The following is a 21288-nucleotide window of genomic DNA, read 5'->3' as shown; positions in this document are numbered from 1 at the left end:
GTCAGGGAATTAATACATTTTCCTACCGTTCCTTATGTGAGTCTCTTAAATAGACATGGAGTAATTTCGTCTTTTCATCCTGAGCTCAAAACACTTTGTGAGAAGACTCATGTTACTGAGCTCACAAATTTGTCTTTTCCCTGTCCTTTGTCAGACAGCAGGGAGAGGGTTGATCTAATTAATTCCATTTTCTTGGTTACCTTAGTGTTTGTTTTTTTTTATCAGTCAGTAGAGGAAAACAGCACTTCTAGGACAAGATGAACTGTATGCTAAATGTATCCTTTTCTCCCTGTTGACTACAAAAAGGAACGCAGAGACAATAGCTCATGTGTGCAAGTCTGAGATTGGGTGAGAGAAATCCTCCTGCAAATTTCCGACCATCCTATCAGTCAGGCACTATGAGCAGTGTGCTCCTGAGAAATCACTGTGCACAGCCCCTGCGTTAGGCTGCCTGCTCTGACCTCCTACACACCTTTGCAGTGGGATAGCCACTGTGGATCTTCTTTTCTCCAGATACTTGTAAAATATTATAAATGTTGTATATCTGCTACTTATTTGACAAGAAAAATAGTGAAGACCACATTTTTTTTTCACACATTCTTTATTTAATTCGTGTTCTACTATTTTCTTTCTAAGACTGATCTAGGTAAGTGATATGCACGAAGTGCAAGGGAGTGCTTCATCTTCAGCTCCAGTTTTTTTGGAGGACATCATGCAGGTGCTGTTCTATGTTACCTTTTCCACAGAATGAGGATTATTGTAGTAATTTGGCAGTATATCCATTTCTATAAATTCCATAATCCCATGCCATCTCAACTGTGAGAAAGAATTAATTGAATACTGGCAGTCAGCAATAGATTTTTTCCTCCAGCTGATGACCTGTGAGATACTTGAGAAAGTTTTACTGTCATCCACAGGGATTCTGATTCCTGAGGAGAGACAGAATATTTTCAGAGCTGTTTTACAAGGTTACTGTCCTCAGCATGGTGAGCTGATCTGCTCATAAACCACCTACAATCACAGTTTACAAAACAGCGTTTCAGAGGGTAGGTCTGATCATTATCTGCTGTAAATTCGTTATTTTGAAATCTATAACCTCATGTCTGTTTATAACAGATGAGAAATTAGCCAAATACTTAATTGTACCACCAGTCCAACAACTGAAAAGGCAGAAGTTTGTTTCTGTTAAGAATGGAGTCAAGGCAGCCACCCCCAAAAATGCAGAAAATATGAAGTTAAACCTGAATCGGAGGGGACGAGGGCAAGAACTGAAGCTTTTGAACGTGAGGAAGGCAAAATAACTCTAGTTGGTCCTGACTGATACAAGATTATGATCTGTGCATCTGGCACACTGTAAACATTCATTATGGATACTGATTTTATGATACATTTCACATGGGTGTGACTCAGAAAGCAAATATGAGGATTTCTCTTTGCTGACCTCTCTAATATTTACATGAAAAAATTGGGAGGTTGTGATGTGGGACGCATGTTGAGAAACATTTCTCTGTGTCCCATGCTTAGATAATTGGTCATTGCATCTCCTTTTGCTCCCAAACATCTGCTTTAGCTACAGCTGTGCAGGATATATCTCCTTTTCTCTCCATTGCCAGGGTGACATTTCTGTCATTTCTGCAGAGTGAAACTGAGGAGACAACGCATCTGGGTCCAGCTTAGCCAAAAACTATTTTGTCCTCTTCTTTCTCAAAGTAAATCAATTCCAGTTATCATGATGGTCATTTGTTTTCTCTTCCTGAGCTCTATGCGTAGCAGAAGTAAAAAACCTCCAAACCATCCCCAGACACATTTATATTTGTAGTTAATGTCTCTGTGTGATGTTTGCATACAGGTGACCTGACTCATTTCACCTCTACACTGAAAAATTTCCTTTTCCAAATACCATCAGTGATCATTTTAGGTTTTAAGGCTCTTTTCAAATAAGCTTTGCTGAACAGATTAGGTCTGTATTAAGGAGCTGCCTGAAGAGACTGTGGAGTCTCATCCTTCAGGATGGACTGGAGGCAGTCTGGAGCATCCTACTTGACTGGGTCCTACAGTCAGCAGATCCTCAGAGGCTGACCCACAAACCTCCTGCTGTCCTCTCCAACTTGATTTTTTCTATGGCTGTCTGCCAGTCATTTGAGCTCCCATAGTCCTAATCTTTACCTTGGTCCTCAGTTATTTAAGTTGACTGGAATCTCATTGCCACAGGCACTATTCAGTGTTGTTAAACCAAGCATGAAAAAAAATTGCCAGAGCTGACATTATAAAGTGCTCCTTTTTTTTTAATCGCTTCCTTATCAGACCTGAGAAAGCCAAAGGATTTAAGATCTCTTTGAGAACATAACCAAAGCTCCTCTGTGTTCACAAAAGCTGAGATGCTCTAGTTCTAGCCACCTTCTGAAAGCCACCAGCCTAATAATGAGGCGTGCAGTAAATTTCCAGTTGGTAGTGGATGCCTTGTATGAACGCCTACAAAAAATGCTGGCTGGAGGAAATCTGTGACTTGTCTTCTGTAGGATGTGAGGCTGCATTGTTACACAGGTCTATTTTTGCTTTCATGTTTGTAGATATGCTGCTTTTTAAAATACTAAAGAAACTTCACAGAGACCAACTGATTTCTTTCACTAGAAAAAAATACCAAACTATTTTCTTTCTATATTTTTTTTTTGCTCAAAACCAGCAAAAGTGAGCAACTGTGGTGTTAGTAATCTCTTCATTGTTAGTAATCTCTTCATTTATTATCCAGGTATTTCTGATAGAAGACAGATAAATGTTCCCAGGTTTAATTTATTGGACTTGATAAGGTTAATTTTTAAAGAAAGTAAGAGGAAGGAAAGGATAATTTTTAAAGATGAATTGAAATGACAGTTGCATTTGTAACAATTGCTGTGCAGCAGCTGTAACCACGTCTCTGCCAAAGCACACAAGCTTTCTCTACCTAAATAAGAGTGGAATCAAACGCAATGAGTGAAAGAAATGCACTTGTCTGAAGCACATAGTACTGTAAAGTGGCCTTTCTCTGAGGGGAGCACACTGTGTACCTGCCTGGCAGCATGTCTGCCACATCCAGCACATACATGGGCAGGAGAATCAGTTGTTCCCTAACATATCTGTTCCTGGTAGTCAGCGGCTGCTTTTAGTATAAAGGAAGAAAGTCTTGCTTTGCTGTTAGCTGGGAACAGAGGCTGTCAAAAGTTCACCTCTCTGACTGCTCTCAACAGTTGCCAGACTGGTTTGAGGGACTGCTCCAGCATTGGAGGGTCTCCTGTCAGGGTTTCAGGAGGAGTTCATCCCCAGTCCTTTTGTTCACCAGTTTATTCTGAAGAAAATATGTGAGCTAAATAAGGTAACAGCCACCCTTCTGGTGGAGGGTCAGTGAGAGGAGAGGTCATGCACCTTGGCAACAGGCTGCACAACCGGTTCTAAAGTTAAGGCCAGGACTCCTTAGTCCTGCTTCTGGCTGTAGGTGGGAGAGATTACAGTGATGAATACACTTGTGTTCAAGGAGATGTTTTGGACGTTTTTACCTTCAGGAAAAGCAGTTTTGTTTATTTGCTCAGCATTTTTATGGCAATATTAAACTTCACTCAGTGGCAACCCGTGCTCCCTTGCGTTTTCATCTCTTCCCTCTGCTTTGTCTTCTTTTGTTGTTGTTTTGGTCTGGGGTTTGTTAGTTGGTTTGGGTTTTTTTTTTTTAGTTTCCTGGTGCATTCTGTGTCTTTGAGTGTCTCCTTTTGCCCATTCACTTCCCAGTTCTGCACTCAGAACTGTCATCCCTCTCACTTTCATCTTTTGTTGCATACACAGTCAGGAATGAAAAAAAAAGTCATTTTTGACTACTGAGAGACAAGATGTAATGCTCCAATTAGATTAGCAGGGAAGGAAAATGCCCTCATCTCTGAAGATCTGTGAAAAAAACCAGGTAGTTCAATGTAGCATGTATGGTTAGGTGGGCAAAATCCAAAGCTTGATTTATGGTAAATGTCAGACCTGACACAGAAGTGTATGAAGCACTTGAAAATTGAACCACTATTGGAATATTTGATAAATTTACAGCACAATAGATTATTAGAGGGCAAAAAAGTGGCCGAGAACAAGCTCAAGGTATTTATTTCATGTGTTCAGTATGCCTCAGGTATCTGTGTATAGACCCTAATTTTCATCTCCTCTTTATCACTGGCTTTCTGGTTGTGCTGCTGTTTCCCTCAGTATGAAGGGGCATTGTAGCCAGGTGGGGGGTGGCCTCTTCTCCCAGGCAACCAGCAATAGGACAAGGGGACACAGTCTCAAGTTGTGCCAGGGTAGGTATAGGCTGGATGTTAGGGGGAAGTTCTTCCCAGAGAGAGTGATTTGCCATTGGAATGGGCTGCCCAGGGAGGTGGTGGAGGCACCGTCCTTGGGGGTCTTCAAGAAAAGCCTGGATGAGGCACTTAGTGCCATGGTCTAGTTGATTGGTTAGGGCTGGGTGCTAGGTTGGCCTGGCTGATCTTGGAGGTCTCTTCCAACCTGGTTGATTCTATGATTCTATGATTCTATGTGATGCTTTACAACCACGTTCCCCCTCCAGGGTTTCTGATGGCAATAACTCAGCCTTTTCCCTGTGATCTGAAATCAGTGTCTGTCTGTGATGGGTCTGTATGTGCGCAGTTATTGGCCAGAATTTCACTTATTATTTCATTTTGTTTCTCTTTTCCATCAGAAAATGAAGAGTTTGGCCCAAAGACGTCAGTCTGCACCATCTTTGATCTTTGTCAAAGCACTTAACAGATCTAGATCAGTCTCCAGGTGAGTCAGCGTCGTCTTCTGTCTGTACTGTTCTGCTGTTTCTCAGCCTAAAACCTGAAATATTGTCGAGCTGTTGTCCACACCAGGCTGTCAAACACAATTCAGGCTGCTTGGTAGCTTCACAGCTGTAAAGGCTGCTGAAAGATTTAATAGACCCAGCCCAGACACTGTCGGATCTGCTAGAGGGAGTTTCCCAAGTGCTGACACACTGAAGTGTTCTACACCCAAATGGGCAAGCAGAGCTGCTCTGCAGATTTCTCTCGAACTGAAGGGGAAACCTCTTTACTTTGAGGGTAGTGAAGCACCGGAACAAGCTGCCCAGAGAGGTTGTGTGGTATCCTTCCCTGGAGACTTTCAAAACCTGCCCAAATGTCTCCCCTTTACTTTGTTCTCGTGAGACCCCACCTGGAGTACTCTGTACAGTTCTGGAGCCTCCAGCGCAAGAAGGACATCAAACTGTTGGAGTGAGTCCAGAGGAGGGCCACGAAGATGATCAGAGGGCTGGGGCAGCTCTGCTATGAGGACAGGCTATAAGAGTTGAGGCTCTTTAGCCTGGAGAAGAGAAGGCTTTGAGGAGACCTTGTAATAGCCGTCCAGTATCTGAAGGGGGCCTACAGGAGGACTGAGGAGGGACTATTTACAAGGTCTTGTAATGACAGGACAAGGGGTAATGGGTTTAAACTGGCAGAGAGGAGATTTAAACTAGATGTTAGGAAGAAGTTCTTTGCAGGGAGGGTGGTGGAACACTTCAAGAGGTTGCCCAGGGAGGCTGTGGCTGCTTCCTCCCTGGAGGTGTTCAAGGCCAGGTTGGATGAGGCCTTGAGTGACCTGTTCTAGTGGGAGGTGTCCCCTCGCTAGGGCAGGGGCTGGAACTGGATGATCTTTGAGGTCTCTTCCAACCTATACCATTCTGTGATTCTATAACCTGATCTAGGCATACCTTCATTAGCAGGGGGCCTGGGTGAGCTGATCAGACTCTGGAGGTCCCTATCAGCCTCTACCATTTTGTGATTCTGTGATTCAGTTAGCAATCAGACATGCAGCATTTGGGCTGCTCAGTTCTAATTAACCTGCAGCTATTTCTGATGGCCTGCTGCAAAGATGGCATGGGCAGAAGAAGGGAAATGTTTCCTGCTTTTTGCCTCGTACGCTTATGTGGTGCCACACGTAACTCAGGAGTGGTTGTTGCGGAATGGTGGAGTTTAATTTGAGCTAAGCTGCTGTCATGAACTGCTGCATGGTACAGACTCTCTGTGGCTCTGTAAGCACCTTCTGGTTTAGCTGGTTTAGGACAAGGCTGTGGACCAGGTTCTGATGGTCACAGCCTTCTCCCACCCAGCATCAGCAGCTTGCAAGGCTGTGTATGTGGGTGTGTGTTGGTGTGAAGCATTCAGCACTTTTTCTCATCTTCTGCCAGGATCAGCTGTTTCCTTCCAACCCCGACCTAAAGCTACCATAGAAATGGGAGTTTCTCTGGAGCTAGTCCTCTGGCAGCCCCAGCCCTGACCTGCCATTTGAACCACTCCACATACATAACTTTTGTCTTCCTGCCCTACAGTTCATTAGACTTTAAACTTACAAAACTTAAGTGTTTATCGAGAAGCGAACCATCTGCTAGGCTGCTGATGCTCCCAGCTGAGCAGAGCTTGTTATGAAGAAACATTAATGGGGGAAATGAAAATACTGCTTTGTAAGGAATACTTTTTCCTACTCTGTGGTGTGTTAAAAAAATCAGTATGTGAATTTTGGAAAGTTTTTTTGTGCTTGATTTCACTAATACCTGATTTCATATTTGTCATCGTGCAGAGTTCCACAGTAGTTCATAAACCTGTGAGAGTATTTTGTGAACACATCAGAGTTTCAAAATAGGGAAGGAAAATGAGTTGAAACTATTTGCAGGTCTTTTTGCTAGCTGTGACATAAAAGAGGAAACTCAGAAAGGCGTTTGCACCTTTTTGTGTAGTCTAGTGGCATGTGCCTCAGACTGAGAGCCAGCAACATGTGTTCTGGTTCTGTCTGTAGAGTTTCTTCTGCGGCCTCTCTTTGTTTCCAGGTGTTTAAAATAAGGTGAACAGATATTTTATAACCACTTCATGAGAATACTAAAATAGATTGTCTGTGCTGCTGTATTCTTCGTTGTATTTGTAGCTATGTTCATAATTGTGATACCAATTTCTGGGCATAGATGACACATTCAGAACAGAGGTTGTGAAATTATGAACTATGACTATGGGGCATAGCAGTAAGTGCAGAGTATGGAGGATGAGAGATGTGATCTCTCAGCCCTTGGGCTTCAAGGTTTCCTGCACTTTATATACCTATGTCTCCATAATATCTATCCTTCAATCTGTTCTGTTACTGATAGCTATTAAGAGAATGAACTGTATTTGGTGCTTAGATTTTAGTCTTCTGCCATTTGCCTGCTGGGGGTCAGACATGAAGATTTTCCTGCAATTTTGCTTTTGTTTGTTTGTTGTGTTGCTTGCTCTCTAAGTACCAGAAATTGGACCTGGCTGGAGAGCCAGTGAGTGGGAGGAGGCACACTCAGTATATATCTTTTCACCTAAGAATTTTATGCTTTCTCAAGTGTAAATATGTCTGCCTGTGTAACCCAGATCAGAATTATTTCCAGATTTGGTTTGTGGAAGGATTTTTTTTTGTAAAGCCAGTTGGCAGAAACTTTGTGTTGGAGAGGACTGAAGGAATACTTTACCTTGTTCTGCAGTAAAGGCAGTGCTTCACCTACCCAGTGGACCCTGCTGCTTTCACAGCTAATGGATACTGCCTCAGTCACTTCTGTCCTCTGCCTGTGGCATGCAACAATTTATTTGTCCCTGGTTTGAACTGAGATCTGAGGCCTTGTTGAAAGGTATTGGATGAAGTCTGAGGACCCTGGAGCCAGAGGAGGTGACACTGTAGATTCAGTGTCTATCATTGGGAAGGTAACTCTTTGGATGGTGTTAATTATTGTTCACAGGAGCAGTAATTCTCACCTGTGCCAGACTTCCTTGTTTGTCTGTGCAAATTGCATTCCTCTTCATCACCAAACTGATGGATGAGTCTGAACTTCCCACTTGGTTTCTTGTGTGAATGCTTAACTCTTGTGAAGTGCTTTCCTTTCAGACAAGCTGAAGAGAAACAAAATGACTTCTCATGTGTTTTAATCTTCTCCAAATGTTTTGTCTCAGACCTGTCTCAGCTCTTAGTTCCTCTTCTTGTAGACACAGCCAGCCTGTAAAAATCCATTATTCTCCTCTGGCAGTGAACCTTAATACTGGGACTCCATAACACTTACTTGTTAATGGTTGATTAATGACTTGTAGATAATAAAGCTCCTATCTGAAGTTAGCAAACATCTGTGAGGGATTTATATGAATCCTCTCACCTCAGCAGCTGGTTCACCTCAATATTGCTTGAAATTAATGAACAAGTGCAAAGTTTAAAAGGGCAGGAAATACTTAGAAGCACAAGTCAGCTTGTGTTATTATACTGCTTTATATGTCAGGTGTCTGGTTTATATACAGGGCACTTTTATAAAATGTGGTGGCACCCACTTTGGACAAACTTACTGTAGGGCATTTTAAAGTTTATTAGTTGTATTTATTCAAAGAAACCATTGTGACATCTGGAGATGACTATTTAGCATTCAGAGGGCTAAGGTTTTTCAATGGTAGCGTGTCTGTAGCTGTGATTGCACAAGGATGTGCTGGAAAAAGCAGGTGCTTGTTTGTGCCATTGTCCTCTTCTCCAGTGCTGGAAGACAAACACACATAAAAGTCTTGTCAGCTTACAAGCTTGTCTTTTTCTCCAGCCATAATTTGATTTAATGAAAATTAAACCTACCTTATAAAGCTCGCCTTGCCATGTCAGTTATATAAAAGGAGTGTGATGGTTTGGGTGTTCCCCTCTCCCCCACACTTAAAAGATTACCCAGACTAGTCTCAGTCGGTTCTGGGAATATGAATGAAGCTATTTATTTACAGCTAGCACAATATACAAGCAGATATTTACAGTATCTACAGTTATATACAGAAATATACAAGGTAAAAGGTAATACAGAAACACAACTCCCCTCCCAGAAACCTGAGTCCCCAGGAGGGGCTCTCAACCACCCCTGCACCTTCCCCCTGCCCCTTTCAACCTTACTCCAGTCCCAAGGAAGAATGGAGGTTCGGCCAAGAGGTTAAGAAGCAAAGGTGAGTGGAAGGTGTGTTAGAGAGATGCAGCTCAGTCAGCAGCCCAAGGCAGAGTGAGAGAAAAAGGCGAGAGTGTTATCTAATGTTTTCCTTTCTTCTTCAGCAAGACTCTGAGGGAAGCAGACATCACCATTGTTTTCCTTTCACAGCCTATGATCTAGTTCTTCTCACCAAAACATTCTAGCTAGCTTCAAACTAGCACAAGGAGTTAGAAGATATTCAGCCTACAGAAGAATTCTGGGGTGGCTGCATGCAACAATGGTGCAAAGATGTTGTAGTCCCTGCCTGACTTGACTGTAACTGCAGGCAGCAGAGGAACATAGTAAATAGTACAAATAGTTGTGCTAGTTTGAAGCAGACTAGAATGTTTTGGTGAGAAGAACTGGATTACAGGCTGTGGAAAGAAAACAATGGTGATGTCTACTTCACTCAAAGGCTTGCTGAGATGTATAGGAACAAGAAATAAAAACATAGATAACCACTCTTGCTGGGGCTGCTGGCTGAGCTGCATCTCTCTAACCTCATCCTCCATTGTGGACTCATCCACTTTGCTTCCTCACCCCCTGGCTGAACCTCTATTTTTCCTTGGGACTGGGGTAAGGTTGAGGGGGGTAGAGTGGAAGGTGAAGGGGAGATTGAAAGCCCCTCCTGGGGACTCAGGTTTCTGGGAGGGGAGTTGTGTTTCTGTATTACCTTTTACCTTGTATATTTCTGCCTATAACTGTAGACACTGTAAATATCTGCTTGTATATTGTGCTAGCTGTAAATATAAGCTTCATTCATATTTCCAGAGCTGGCTGAGTCTAGTCTGGGTGATTTCTAAAGTGGGGGGGGAACCTAAACCATCACAGTAGTATAGTGGAATTTGGGCCCTTGCTTCCAAAGCCATGAAAATATACTAAACTATTCATTGCATCCTTATTGCTTCTCTTCTCTTCCACTTTTTCTGTACAGCTTCTCTTTCCTCACAAAACAGTGATAAACAGGCGTGTAATGACTGTTTCATATCATCAGATGTCCTCTTTGGAAACACTTTGAGCGAAGTTATTCTAGACATACATTGTAAAAGTAAGCTTTTGATGTTTTTCTTGGCTGATACTAAAATGCAGGGAAAAGAAGTTTGGTTGTGAATTCCATGAATGTGTATGAAATCAGCAAAGGATCCAAATTAGTTATATTTGGCCCTGGATCTGCTCCACAGTTGTAATTTTCCTCTTACATTTTCTTGATGTCCTTTAATGAAAACTGCACAAGTTACATAATGATATACTTCAGTGCAACACAAATTATAGGCTTGAGACAGAAATATCTGTCTTGTAATCTCAAAATAATTGATACAGAATAATGAAGACTTACTTGAAGCCAGGTTTTCAGCCTTTGTTCTGCTGTACCTCAAAACAATTTTCACGTGTGACATAGCCCAAGCTACCAAGTTTCTGCTCTGCTCTGCTGGACTTCTGCTTCCATCTCGGATTTTCACAGAGACAGCCAAATTCTGTGCTGCAATCTCTGGCAGCTTCCACTTTGCTAATGCATATCTCATCATATTTTTGAAAGTGCTATTTTTTGCATGCTGAAACTTATTAATATAGTTTCACAGTTTCTGACTCTCCAGGACCATTTTTAGATATGTGTGTCTGCACACTCAAGGTGTTAAAATGCTGGGAATGAAGTTACTCTTTATATTGCAGTGTGAAGCATGTTTATGATGTTATTTTGGCAAAAGCTAGAAGCAGGGGCTGTTTTAAAAAGAAAACATAATTAAGCATAAGTTTTAAAAGGTTTCATAAACAAATCTTTAAAGAACCTGAAAAGAAAATACCTAAAAAGTCACACCCACCCGATTTTATTATGTGACTTTTATGGCTGAAGAAATTAAAGGTAAAAGCTGAGGATTTAATGAGTTTCCAAGGTGGGTTTTTTTTCTCTCTGCTGCATGTGAAAGCACTGTTCTGCCATTCACAGAGGCGTGCTCTTCCTTCTCCCAGTACACATACAGTAAGTGATTCTGGCATGCTATCTTCCAGGGGTCCCATGCCAAATGCTAAATAGCCCAGATAATGAAGATCATATGTGTAATCTAGTAATAGATTCCACTTGGCACTAGTCAAATACAGAGTGTTCCTAAAGTCTTGGACATTGTGTTTTCAGGGTTTTAGTTAGAAGATATGTGGATGATCCAGGCTATATGACTAGATGAAGACTAAAATAGAGACTTCTAATAAGTGTGATTTGCCAGAAGGCCTTAACTGCCTCTTTTTCACAGGGAGGATGAGTATTTGGTGTTTCAGGCAAATCCAGCTGTGGGGAGGGAGAGAATAAAAGTTCATTGCGAGTAACTAACTTGTTAAGTAGGTATTTTGGTTGTAATCACGTTACTCATTCTTCAGTTGTTTCCATGGTAGCAAATAATTTTGCCTAGCAAAATAATCTCTCCAGGGCACATTTGGTTGATGAGGCTCAGCAGCTCAGTACAGTGCTGGGGCATCAAGGGGGAGTGCCTGTCACCCTGTCACATGCCACAACCATATAGTGATTATTGCAGCATGAGGTCTTTATGGACAAGAATGCCCACAGCCATTACAGCAGAAGTGAATATTGTCCTCATGCAGCCTCTTGTGCACCATTTGTGACAACACTTGTTGGAGTGTGGCATGGGGATGGCAGCCTCTCAGCAGAGCTACTCTGCTGCCCAAGTAACTGTCCTCACTGGTCAATGCAGAAAAAACTGCCTGGCAGAAGAATGAGGCCCTTGGCCAAGGCTACCACAGCCTGACTCATCAGTGGTACCATCACTGGTGGCACATGGGACATGGCCTAGGGCCACTCTGCTGGAGGGCACAATCCTGGCATGGTGTGAGGCATACAACACCTCATGGCTAAATCTGAGGGCCTTTGAGGGACAAAGGCCACTGTAGTTCATGTGTGCTCATTTCTGTGTGTGCCTTACACATATGATCAGCTTGGGGCTTTTGCCTCTGAAGCCGTTAGACACCATCAGCTGTGGTGGTACCAGGGAGAGGTCATCTCAGGACCAGCACAGGAGGTGGCATGGCCAGATGTTGTCCCAGTGCACTTCCATCTCAAGTGCAAGTGTTTTAGTTTGGGTGGGAGATGGTTCCCTTGAAGGCTGCAAAAGAGAGGTAGCAGGGAGGATAATGGGGTGATGAGCCACTTTGAAACTGATGCCATGTGCTGTAGGAGAATATTTTTAATGTCTGAGGCAAAAGTGGCTGTCTGGCAAGCCAAGGCCTTGGCTAAGGATTGCTCCCTGCTGAGACCCTCACTTGACTTCCCATGGCTTCTGAGAGGCCTCCTCAGGTGTCAAGGGGACAGGTAGCTAATGCTAGGCATGCACATGTGCAACTCATGCAACATTTCTAATGCCTTCCCTTGTGCCCTCTGCCCCAGTTGGCATGGTCACAAGAGATGAGGACTCTTAAATGCCTTCACTCACCCTTAGGAAGAGGCATGCCATGGAAAGAAGCCCTTGTAAGGCAGTCTTTCTAAAGCCACAGCACATGTGGGGTTTGGAGAAGCACAAGGGCTGTCACTGTTGTCAGAGTGGCTCCCCCGGGTGCAAATCAAAGTGGCAGCACCTTGGGAACAGCCCTGTGTCCTCTACTCCTCATCTTAACCATCACAGTATCATCAGGGTTGGAAGAGACCTCACAGATCATCAAGTCCAATCCTTTACCACAGAGCTCAAGGCTAGACCATGGCACCAAGTCCCACGTCCAATCCTGCCTTGAACAGCCCCAGGGACGGCGACTCCACCACCTCCCCGGGCAGCCCATTCCAGTGTCCAATGACTCTCTCAGTGAAGAACTTTCTCCTCACCTCGAGCCTAAATCTCCCCTGGCGCAGCCAGGATGCACTGTCTTCCAATCAAAGAGCTAATTAGGCCTCCTTTATCTGAGAGACTCTAATACGCTCAAGAGTACAGAAGACTTGTTTTATGAAAGAAAGGAAGAATACAGGCAAAATCCCACAAAACAGAATTTCTCAATGTGAGGAATTAACTGCAAGCATCATCCATTTTATCTTATTTCATAGCTTTTCCCATAAAGCTCCAGCTGCAGGAGTCGTGTGGTTATAAAAAACACATTTCTAATTCATAGAATCATAGAGTCAGCCAGGTTGGAAGAGACCTCCAAGATCATCCAGGCCAACCTAGCACCCAGCCCTAGCCACTCAACTAGACCATGGCACAAAGTGCCTCATCCAGGCTTTTCTTGAACACCTGCAGCAACAATGACCCTACCACCTCCCTGGGCAGCCCATTCCAATGGCAAATTGTCAAGAGGGAGGGGAAATCTGCTCCTAAGGACTCGGTCACCAAAGCAAGTGAAAAGTTTTTTTAAATTTTGGGTTTAATTTTTCAATTTAATTCAGCTTCAAAAGTTATGATCAGGATTTTTTTCAGAGGTTTTCTGTTCCATGAAGTTTTGAGGTCTTAAACATTTTATGCAGAAATCTCTGTATGAGAAATTTCCCAGATTTCTTCCTTCAGTATGTCATGTTTCCCTATATGAAGTAAGTGTACATGAATGTGTAGAAAAATAGTGAGGTTTTCCTCTTAAAAAGGCACTACCTTGTATCAAATTGCTCTTCCTTTTTAATGGAACTGCAGATAATTAAAACAACCTGGGACGATACTGTACAAGTCATTCTACAAACCAGTCTGCAGTTCTGTGATTCTATGAAGCTGTTATTTTTGTAGTATTTCTAATTCATGCTCGATTTAAGCTAATTATGACACTGGAGTATTGTTTCCTTAAACCATGTGCTTGAGCGCAAAAGTTATTTTTATGCAGTAATAGCTGGGGATAAAACTTTATTAACTGTTAACAAGGAACAAAGTGAACTTTCTGAGGCCTCAAATGGCCTTTTTTACTGGGAGACTGGCATTCCTGTCCCCCTGCTGTGTTTTTTCTGTTTTGTTTTGTGTGTGAGCATGTGTGTGTATGTGTGCATGTGTTTGTTTTTGATGAAACCCATCAGTTCTTCATTTCTGACATACAAGCTGGCTTACGGAGATGTTTGTACATCTGGAGACTGAAATGAGCTGCAGCTCTCAGAGATCTGCTGCCCTTTTTATTGGAAGGACTAGAGGTAACAAGAAGAAAGGCTCGGAACCAGGGCTTTAGAGGGATTGGAGTTTAAATGGGGGATTAATTTTACAATAAATGACTAATAGTTTAACACTGGCCCTTTAAGCTGATTCCCCTCGGGACGGATTTATGACAGTTCTAAGATGAAGGCAGCAAGGGGCACTGCTCATTGGGACGAGTGCAGGACTCTGCTTGCCCAGATTTCTCACTATCTATATGTGGTTTTGGCTACAGCTCGTTTTGGGGACTTTTTGGATCAGGCTTTGAGGTTTGGCAGAAGGCAGCTGTTGTCCGGTCATTGTGTATCCCCAAGCTTAGGCAATAAAATCTCTGCCAAATGACAGTCTGGCCAAACAGTTTGGGCAGCAGCATACCTGAGGAAATCGCAGACCAGCTTGCTTAGACTGCTTTGTGATCGTTTATCTTGTGTAAACAAGCAGAAAGCCTCTAACGATGTGCAGGCTGATGTGCAGACTCTGGTGCTCTCACCTCTGACAACAGCCAGTACGAAATATGCATTGAACTCTCCTCCTGACTCATGCAGCATTGGCTCTTCTAGTCCAGTTGCATCCTCATGGTGTGCAAAACTGCTGGTGAAGCAGTTTTTAATCACATCATGAGTAGCAGTCTGTCTTAGGTTTCTTTAAGGGGCTATATGAAGTAAAGGATACTAAACCTCAAGAACAAGACATGGGAGTAATTTCAGTACCTGAATCTAAACCCACACCTTCAGAAACATCATCTGAGTGGCTTCCTGACCTCTTGAGTCCCTTTGTTCATTAGCAGTTCTCCTGCTGAACAAGTTGCTTCTCCAGACATCTGGAGTTGTGCACATCTCAGTTAAACATGACTGTTGGCAGCACTGAACAGGTTTGCATCTGTCCTAGTTTCTGCTGGAATAAAGTTAAATTGCTTCCTAGTAGCTGGTATAGTAGTGTGCTTTGGCTTTAGGATGAGAATAAACACTGCTTTGTGAAAGGCTGCTGAGAAGTTCTGTCCAGTAATCCACAAATCCTATTTAACCTACCTGGGCAAGAACAAGGTGCTCACAAAAGCAGATGCAGATGTTTCTCTCTTTTAAACCTCTGTCTGATTCCAGTTTTCTGGAGTGTTTTTAATAATTATTTAGGGCAGTGCTTTCCAAACATGCCATATCAGGGCTGAAGTGGGAAGGAGTCTGTCTCATTGGGTATTTTGTCAGGGAGAGACCATGTTCTATGTTGCAACCGAGGTTTGTGCCATCTGGCAAGCTTGGTGAAAACTATGGTAGGTGTTTCTAGCCTGCTCCTTAGGAAGGTCTCCATAGAGCACCACTGCTCTTTGACCTTGCAATCAGTGTTCTTTCAACAGAATTTAACCACAAGGTTCAGCTTTTTGCCTCCTTAGACAATCCATCTTCTGCTTTGTGGAAGAGTGATGTAACTACTAAAGCAGAGGGTCTTTGGAGCAAGTGAAGACTTTCCTTCTCCCTCCTCCAGTTGAAGCTGTGCTATTGTGCAGAAGGACATGCAATATTCCTGGGACCAAATGCCTTATATTCACAGGAGTCATCTTTGCTCTATAGATGAATAGTAAAAGCACTTGAGAGGGGAAAGACCAACATCTGTTCCCAGGATTAATTTACATATCAGTCACTGACACATTCAGGTTCAGCCTGTCCTATTTGCTACCTGAAAGTGTCTGTAAGTACTGAGATGAGTGTGCTGTTTTGGATGCTTGTGCACTCTACTGAGAGACTGTGCCCTGAACACTGACTGCATTCAGTAGGAGTAAGTATCTAAGTACACACAGGTGTGACCTGGGTCTTCATGACAGGATTGTTCAGAAAATGCAGAAAAGAGTGGTAAAGACCTTTGCCTGAATGCATAAGCAGAGCTGAAGTGTTTTCATCCACGTTCCTTCCCTCTCTTCTGTCTGCCTGTTCTTGTAATAAAACCACATCAAATATTTTGTCAGAGCTCTTCTGGAAACATGTTTGGTTTCTTAGCCCCTTGCACTGAGCAACCTCATGCTCCTTTCCCTCAATTTTGTTGCCCAGGAGCAGGACAGATTTCCCGGTAGGTGGTGTGTCAGATTTCTACAAGGAGGACACGTAATCAGACATGGGCATGCTCTTCTGGTGTATTAAAGGCCCAAATAAACATGGGGATGTCACTGGGTGAAGGCTCTCATGTTTCTTCTTCTTCTCCATCATTATCAGTTGCAGAGATGTGGGGAATCCTTTAACAGCTTTTTCCCTTAGCTCAGGTCACTGGTGGAATAGAAACCTCTGACTAGCCTGCCTGAGTAACTATGTGAAAACATCAGTGACTGTGTAGGCAGTTAGCTGTAGGAGAGCAAACAGGTGTATGTGGCTCCAACTTCTTTGTCTGCTGGCTGTACATAAGGAATCTGGGTCATTACATTTACAGCAGCCAACAGCAGCAGGCATATCAAGTAATCTCTTCATTGTAATAGGATAATTCCTGTGGTGTAGTACTAGTATCAAAATATGGTTTAAAGCCCTTGAGGCGAGCCAAAGGCGGATTTGTTTCTGTTACAGCTGGGACAGGTACAGTGAAGTCACAATCCCTTCTTCCCTGTGGCATCTGTATTGGCTGTCCCTCATAGGGAAGTGATCCTTAAAAACTTGGACTGGCCAGATCCTCCCTTCACCTCTGCAGTGGAGCTTTGTGGAGTTTGCTCCACAGTCTGCCATAGTTGTGGGGATAGAAGCAAGGGTTGTGGAAGGATAAAGTGTGGTGAAGGGGCTTATCTTTTAAAGGCAGTACTTGCAGCTATTTATAGGCCACCTTCTCTGTGATGACTTTGTTTATAATCAGCAAGTTTTCTCCTGCAAAAGGGCAATCAGGGAACAGCCCCTGATGGATTCCAAGCTTGCTTTACATGACTGCATATTTGAAGTCCTGCTTGTGTTGAATGTGTTTGTCTTCTGAAAACCTTTTGTTGCCCAACTGAAGCCTCTATCTAGGTGGCATGAGCTGCAGAAGGGGAGAGCCTAACTGAATTACTTCTTGGGGAATGGGAAAATTGGAGGCTAAAGTGGAATGACTGTTGAGCAATGGGATGGTGACAGACTGTAAGCAGCCCCCTTGGTATTACCCGATAATTGAGTGATGTGACTGACTGTCAATAAAGCTAGGCAGCCACCTGGGAAATGCTGTTTCCCTGTTAAAAGGACACACAAGTGCTTATTCTTGCCTGTGTAATATATGTAGCTGCAGACCATAGGGTAGGCAGATGCATGGAGGCTCACTAGCAGCCGTGCATGACCTGTTTCTGCAGAGGTCTGCAATGTGTCCTGGCTATTTTTGGTGATCTGGGATTCCTGGCTATTACATGACCTGCCCTTAACTCTTGCAATACAGTTTGCAAGAAGATACCTGAAACCTCCTTTTGAAGGAAAGGTTAGTTTTGTTCATGAGGTAATTCAAAATCAGTGAAATTGAGCTAGGCTTTAAAATGACCTACTTGTGATTAAGTGGGATTAAATGTCCCAATTGTGATTACTGCTTCCCCCAAAAATTGAGGAAGGACAGAAACCTTATCCCTTCAGACTACTAAAATAACACCGGATCCTCCTAGAGGGACATGGGTGAAACTGAAATCCTGGAGTGCTCCCCTGTATGCCTCTGTGGAATGGGTAAGAAGGAACTAGAGTGGAATTGAGAAAGGCAGGCTGAGCCTCCAGACTTTTTGCAGGCCACGGGAAGCTCCAAAAAGTCCAGACAATTGTGGTACAGGACAGCAGTGCTGGGTTAGAATCATAGAATCAACCAGGTTGGAAGAGACCTCCAAGATCATCCAGTCCAACCTATCACCCAGCCCTATCCAATCAACTAGACCATGGCACTAAGTGCCTCAGCCAGGCTTTTCTTGAAGACCCCCAGGGACGGTGCCTCCACCACCTCCCTGGGCAGCCCATTCAATGGGTTGTTAACTTCTGGCCTTTTGGGTTTGGTGGTGGTGGCTTTAGGTGGTTTTGTGTTGTTGTGCTTTTTTGGGTTTGTTTGTTTGTTTTTTCCTGTTTTTTTTTCCCCTCTTTCCCTCTTTCCTTCTTTCTAAACAAGAAAAGCTTTGTTTGGATAGACAATGCCTGGCATGGCATTTCTCTGGAGCAACTCAAGGTGATGCTGGTGTGTCACTCAGTGGGAACTGCAGTGGGGAACAGAGGATCAATTTTTCCAAAGTTCAAGAAAGGTTTGGTTGACTTCTACATGTGAGCATGTCCTCCCTCAAACCTCTCCCCTGCTAAGGGACACATGGACCAAAACCCCTTGAATTTGTTGATTGTTAGCAGAGCTGTGTAGCAGGGCTGGAGGACACCCACACTGCAAGAGCTGCTCAATAGGATTTAAGTAACACGCGCTAAATTCTTTACTGGTGGAAACAGGCAAAATACGACCAAAATGTGTGGTGCTAATTTATACCAATAGAGAATTTTGCCCTTGTGTGAAATTTTCAGAGTAAACACCTTGCAGCTGTTTGTTAAAATAAAACAAAAACACTTTGGAAGCAAATCAAACCACAAGCATGTTTCCTGTCTCCAGCCACCATACTGCAGTACGTATTTGCTCTGCAGTGAATATTGTCCTTTTGGCTATGTAGAAATGACTTAAGTGCAGCTTGTTTTCAGTTAAGCTGCCAAGCTTCCATCATGAAATGTGTGAGGATTTTGTTTTTAATGATGCATTTTCCCCCTCTGGCTATGTGATATTTTATTGCAAGTCTTAATAGTTTACTCATTTTTGGAAGACTACGGAAAAGTAATACAGTTTCGTGCCTCAACACCTGAAAGGTTTACTGTAAACCACATTATTCATTATAATATTTTTTTATTACTTTTAATAACATTTTGACATCATGCAAAGATTATTTTGGATACTTACAAATCGATTTTTAGGTTCCTAGGATAATTGAAGTAGGAATATTTTCTCAATGTGTTTTTAATTAAAATGTGTACATTGGGTTTTAGAAGCAGAAGAATGGTACCTGACTTCCTAAATGTAAGTGGTAGCCCTGCCTTTTGCCCTAAAATGTAAATTTATCTGTTTATCTGAGGAAAATTTGCTCCCAGGCTCTATTAATTTTCATCTTCCTTCTGTCTCCTGTGCTGGAGAGGGAATTGCAGGGCATTTTTATCCAAAAGCTCTGTGATGCCGTTGGGACATGCTGCTTTATCTTGGGTGTGGTGTTTTCTGCTGCAGCTTGCTAAGGGCCAGCCACTTGCACGGGTAGAATGAGGATAGCCCTGTGCTAGAGCCTGTGAACCAGGGTCGATGCATGCTCCAGGGAAGAGGGCTTCCGTGAGGTTCACAGGCACAGTCCTTAACGGAAAATGCAGGGGCGAGAAGTAACTGGCTTGGATTTGTTCAAATACATTACTCATTAAAAAGAAGTTGCAGTCTTAAAGCATACTTACAAAGTGGGAGCCTGCATTTTAATACTTGGTAGCTAAAACTGAACAGGTCTTGCTTTTTTTAATTGTACAAAAGCTACCACACGCCTTGGTGATGGCCTAGGGGACTTCAACAGAGTGCTGCAGAAAATAGATGTGCTATTTCTGGAATGCTGTGCTGTTTTCACAAAGTGCTGCTTCAACTGTATAAGATTTACCATAGATAACAGCAAGCAAACATGCCCAGCATCCTCCTTAGCATAGCAGGGAGTTGACAGTAGATTTTCAGAAATGGGTTGGCAGCATATGCAATTAAGAGAGTTCTATGCTTGTCTATCCAGGTCCCTCCTATAAATAGTCAGTGTAAGATTACAGCAGCATACTAACTTTGTAACAGCCCATATCTTACCTATCACCTTCCTGGAAAACACTCCTACACTCCGGGCTGATACTTTTTGTGCCTGCTTTCACCCTTCAGCTATAATTATTTATTAGAATAAGGTGCAGTATAAAATTAGCTGAAATGCATATTCTGCATCATGAGGAGTTGATGTGGGAAGATCCTGAGCACATGGGTGATTTGCTGGGACACTGGTCATGGCTGGAAGGCAGTGACAGTAGGAGCAGCTAGCATCTTTAAAAATGGAGAGGTTTTTTTTTTATACAATATGCCTGTCTAAATAATGCTGTGAGCTGCAAATTACTTCGTGTGGGTGAGCCTTGTCTGCATGGATCCTTGCTCATGACAAAAGACACTGCAGGTGCTGGGGCCTGAAGTCAACAGGTCTTTGCACGGCCATTCCAAAGAGGTAGTGTGGACAGGGGAGGCTGGGCTGAGCAAGTCATAAGAGCTGGGCATAGCAGTTGTCTTCCCCATTTCCTTCATCTGTATACAGTTTTTGAACCTATGCCAAGCCAAAAGCCATGTCACAAGGATATCTCTGGCTAGATACCGTTTATATTCAGAACCACATAGTCTCTTCTAGTTTCTGTCCCTTTACATCTACAGATGGTTTGAGCAAAGGATCAAGTGCCTGCACTGGGCTTTTCTTGTTCCACACTATCCTTCAAAGTCCCTTGCTGATAAATTTTGGAAGGAGATCTGCTGTGTGTAGAGCAGTTGTAGCCTCCTTACTCTCCCGAGTGACTCTTCAAGCCGTGTGCTTTAATGAGCTGTCAGCATGACAGAGGCTAAGTTCCTCAGGAGCATGAACTGGGGGCATTCTCCGTTGTCTTGTATTCAGTCCCAAGCACTGGGTTTCAGTGTACAAAAAAGGCTCTTCCTTCACTTTGATTTTGCATACAGAATGTGACGATCTGTTGTCATGATTTTGTCAAGCTGGTAGGATACAATGCAAGTCACATCCAAACTGTCAGTTATGATGAGATTAGATATGTGTTGGTGTCCTGAAATGTTAATATTGCACTCGTGTGTACTCTAGCAGCCCTGCAAGGCAGATCAGTACTCACTGCTGTGTTGCAGGTTTGTATTTTTCTACCTTCTCTCAGAGGAGACACACCAAATTGGAGCTCCTTTCTCTTGGTTGGTTAAAGAATTGTTCTCAATACTTAGTAAGTTAATTATCTTGAATGCAAAATACCCTCTACCCACATGATTAGAGCAATATGTCTTATGTGTTAAAAGATTTCCATCAGCAAACCCTCTTGGCTTCCAAGCTGCTGTTAGCAGGGCCTGGCTCATTAGCAAATATATGAAACAAGTATCTGTTAAGCTGCTATTGAGTTTCTTCTCACAGGGGTTTTTGGAAGCTTAAGGGTCTGAGTAGGAGGC

General features: G+C 43.1%; 1 protein-coding gene across 4 annotated transcripts in view; it reads left to right on the top strand.

Moving 5' to 3' along the window:
* The window catches only part of ARHGAP20 (Rho GTPase activating protein 20), a 77861-nt gene that overhangs the window by 5889 nt on the left and 50684 nt on the right, over nucleotides 1-21288 (top strand). For 3 of the 4 annotated variants that reach the window (XM_064171328.1, XM_064171318.1, XM_064171337.1), the window contains exon 2: nucleotides 4703-4788. In XM_064171328.1, coding sequence (XP_064027398.1) covers nucleotides 4703-4788 — 86 coding nt within the window. Of the gene's footprint in view, nucleotides 1-4702; nucleotides 4789-10031; nucleotides 10053-21288 lie in introns of those variants that run through there. The other variant, XM_064171348.1, reaches the window with a different exon arrangement.

Source organism: Pogoniulus pusillus, chromosome 3 (genome assembly GCF_015220805.1).
Source record: "Pogoniulus pusillus isolate bPogPus1 chromosome 3, bPogPus1.pri, whole genome shotgun sequence".
NCBI classification, from domain to species: domain Eukaryota; kingdom Metazoa; phylum Chordata; class Aves; order Piciformes; family Lybiidae; genus Pogoniulus; species Pogoniulus pusillus.
This window is presented reverse-complemented; position numbering and strand designations above follow the sequence as displayed.